This window comes from Bidens hawaiensis, unplaced genomic scaffold, assembly GCF_021521415.1.
Source record: "Bidens hawaiensis isolate Kalapana, Puna unplaced genomic scaffold, B.hawaiensis_p1.1 tig00044924_1, whole genome shotgun sequence".
In the NCBI taxonomy this organism is placed as follows: domain Eukaryota; kingdom Viridiplantae; phylum Streptophyta; class Magnoliopsida; order Asterales; family Asteraceae; genus Bidens; species Bidens hawaiensis.
The window spans coordinates 47,095-50,513 of NW_027497998.1; the positions used below are offsets into that span (position 1 = coordinate 47,095).

General features: G+C 29.6%; 1 protein-coding gene across 1 annotated transcript; it reads right to left on the minus strand.

The window, feature by feature from the left end:
- Positions 1-677: 677 nt before the first annotated feature.
- On the minus strand, positions 678-2,079 carry LOC143595364 (putative ascorbate-specific transmembrane electron transporter 1). The gene is made up of 4 exons (XM_077074396.1): positions 1,921-2,079; positions 1,759-1,807; positions 1,450-1,649; positions 678-949 (listed from the first exon to the last, which is right to left on the minus strand). The coding sequence occupies exons 1-4, from the start codon at positions 2,077-2,079 to the stop codon at positions 686-688; spliced, it is 672 nt and encodes a 223-aa protein (XP_076930511.1). The 3' UTR covers positions 678-685.
- Positions 2,080-3,419: the final 1,340 nt, after the last annotated feature.

Consider the following 3,419-nt stretch of genomic DNA (forward strand, 5'->3'; position numbering starts at 1 on the left):
TGCTATTGGTGGGATATACTGAGTACGATGATGATGATGATTGCTATACATTGGCTATACATGTATACGGAATGAATAGCATTATGTAGTTCACATGATTACAACTACAAGATGTCATTCATTCCGTATGCACAACGTTGTTGATTTATGGGTCATCTATTTTCTTATCATAATTGATTTTGGTCGATTAATATAGACGATTACATAAAAATTAAACGTTATATATTATCATTGCTATACAAGTATACGAAATTAATAGCATCATGTAGTTAACACGAGTTCAATTACTTACATGATGGCATTCTTTCCGTATTCATAATGTTGTTGATTTGTAAATCATGTCTTCTTGTCATAATTGATTTTATATGGAAGATTGCCTATATAAGAAGTAAATGTTCATATCGTCATTGCTACGCATGCATACGTAATGAATATCATCATGTAGTTAACATGATTTCAACAACGTGATGTCATTCATTTTGTATGCATGCATAGCACCGTTATATAGAATTTTTATTTTCAAAAAAACTTCTATATTAATCAACCAAAATTAATAATCTAAGAAAACCGTCAATCCGTAAGTTAATGACATTATAAATAGAATGGCTGCTTAAGTAAGATGATGAAATGGTCACTTTGATTATGTTTAGGTGCCTTTAAAGACCATTAACATTAACATTAACATTTAATTTCTTTTCAAAGGAATGACAACAAGAAGACCAACAGATATCCCAAACATAAGTATCAATATTCCTATAAAGTTGACCACAAGGGCTTCTTGACCTTTATGCAACTTCTGAAACATAAATTCCTCCATTAATCCGGTTTCTGCAGTCACGATCGCCATGAAAAATATGCCTACACCGGTAAAAATATGCCACGGGGTAAATCTAGCGCGTGTTGCTGACTTGGCACCCGGAAACAAGAAGGTGACAATTCCAAGTAACAACTAGCATTTGTTAAGGTTGTGTTAGTACTTAGTAATATATATATAAATATGTTGGAATATAGTTAGTGAATCCTTTTTTTCTGGATTTGATTACTGATGTTAATTTCTTATACGAAACGACGTGGGTTGGATTTAGTCTAAATAAATGCTTTGGGGTCAAACCCGTGAACACATTAATTTGCTAAACGATTCGTGTTCATGTCATATGAGTGAGTTCACGGATTGACCTGTTATCCCGTTTATTTAGTTTTCTAAATATGTTTATAAAATAACTTAAACTATTTGAGTATCTTTTTATGCAAATTTTTAATGATAAACAAATAAATTAACATTGTTTAAATATAGGTGCTTAAAATTTAAAAACTACAATTAAAATGTAAATTTAGAAAAGTTAATATATAAATATATATAAAACTTTATTTTGGGTTGATAGGGTTGGGGCCCTCAACATGTAAATACAATCCGTTTAGCAGCCCTATGTTAACGTGTAGAAAGATTACCTGAAGGCCGAATAAGCATATGGTAGCCAAACCGATCCAAGAATGTAAAGTGTACGCATGTCCGGCTTTGAGTTCATTATGAAATTTAAAAACCGCGTAAATACCCAATGTTCCAGTAAGAAGGGCAATCAAATGCAACATTAGGTGAATTAGTTTAAGGGTTTGTCTTGTTGCAGGAATCCCCTTGTATATTATTATTGCTGATTCAAAATAATAATAATAATAATGATTAGCACACTTAAAAGTGAATTTTAATTGCTTAAATAAAATTTATAATTGTATGCACTTTTATTATACATTTAATCTTACCTTCGCCTGAAAAAATAATGAATCCAAGTACCGTAAGAAGTGGATGCATCTGCGGATCAAATAATATTATAAAGTGAGATTTTTATCGGTCAACTAGAAAATGATGAGAATATTAAAATTCAATTTTTCAGTTATTTAATACACATTTTCTATTAAACTTACATTGAAAATCTGGATTTTTACATGAGATGTGAAAGCCACGCCTTCCTTTAACTTTATAAGCCAATACAACCCAAGGGTGGCAATAGATATCGCTAGCAGATGTGCGAACACGGTCACCAGGAAAGCTGACATTCGATAGCTCGAGCGATTGTTTTCCATGACACAAGTTGAAAATGATATGGTTTTTTTTGTTGTGGTTTTACCTTGTAAAACAATATTGAAAACATATCTTGATAAAGCATGTATATATATACAAATCTTGAATGATATTGCATATATGATATTTGTAATTGTTGTTATCATATTATATATTATACAAGTATTACGCGTATAATATAATAACAAATTATATTATGATATAATATGAAATTTTACTATACTATAATTGTAGAAATATATATCATATTATACCATTTAATATCTATCTATCTATCTATAATATATATAAACGAAAACATAAAAATCCAACGTGTCGCGATGTGGTCGCTCCCTCATTTTTTGGAGTCATCAAATTTTTTTTATTTTTAGATGGAGGTTTCTCATTCATTTGACCCGAATTCACGGGTATGGGTCTTACCAAACCCAGATATTTCTTAAACGGATTATAACATCTTATTAAATTAAAAATTATTCTCATCAAATTATTGATGTGACAATCCTATAAAATAGGATATATTAAAAATTATTATATGGATTTTTTTTAAATATTATTTATAATTAAGAAACAATTTTATAGTAAAAAAAATAAGCTGGTCTTGGGTCTTACCAAACCCAGATAACTTTTAAACCGGGTTATAACATCTTAGTTATTTGTGAAATCTTTTTACCATCAAATTCTAAGTATATTATAAATTTCATTACAATAAATAAAATTAAACCAAAAAAAGTATATAAATATTAAAAAAACGAGTAATGTACAACAACCCCCGTAATACTTGGGGATAAAAACTAGTTCTTTATATTTAAAAACTTACAAACAATAACAGGCCCAGTCATCGAGCTTTCGAGTTCCTCGAATATCTTTTTATAACGACGACTTATTTGTGTGTTAAGCCACCGCACTCCTAAAATTTGGAAAGCCCTGTTGTCTTACTCCGATCAGACTATGTTGTCTTAACCAAGCTCACGTTAGCTTCTAATTATAGATGTTTAAATTTGTTAGTATAAATAAAATCTCCAATTTTTTAGGTTTTAAAAGAGTTTTAACTACATCAAACTGGGTTAACTTTTTAGTTTATGGGTCTAGATTATATAATCCAAATAAAAATGTTTATACTTATACATTTAGCTCAAGATTACAGAAACTAAATTGAACTTACTGAAACTAGTTAAAAGTCATGTTCGGATCAATCCTAAATTATGAAGCATAAACATGCAGAATGTTGAGTTCATTGTTAAACATGAAGACAGCCAACAAAACAAGATCATACCATCTGATCCCTAGACACTACTAATACAACCAACAACATAACCGAAAAACGAAACAACCATCTCATAAA

Coding starts and splice junctions, on each gene's coding strand:
- LOC143595364 (XM_077074396.1), bottom strand. CDS start 2,079: ATGGAAAACAATCGCTCGAGCTATCGAATGTCAGCTTTCCTGGTGACC. Junction 1,808..1,920: donor TAAAAATCCAGATTTTCAAT/GTAAGTTTAATA, acceptor TTTGATCCGCAG/ATGCATCCACTTCTTACGGT. Junction 1,650..1,758: donor CATTATTTTTTCAGGCGAAG/GTAAGATTAAAT, acceptor ATTTTGAATCAG/CAATAATAATATACAAGGGG.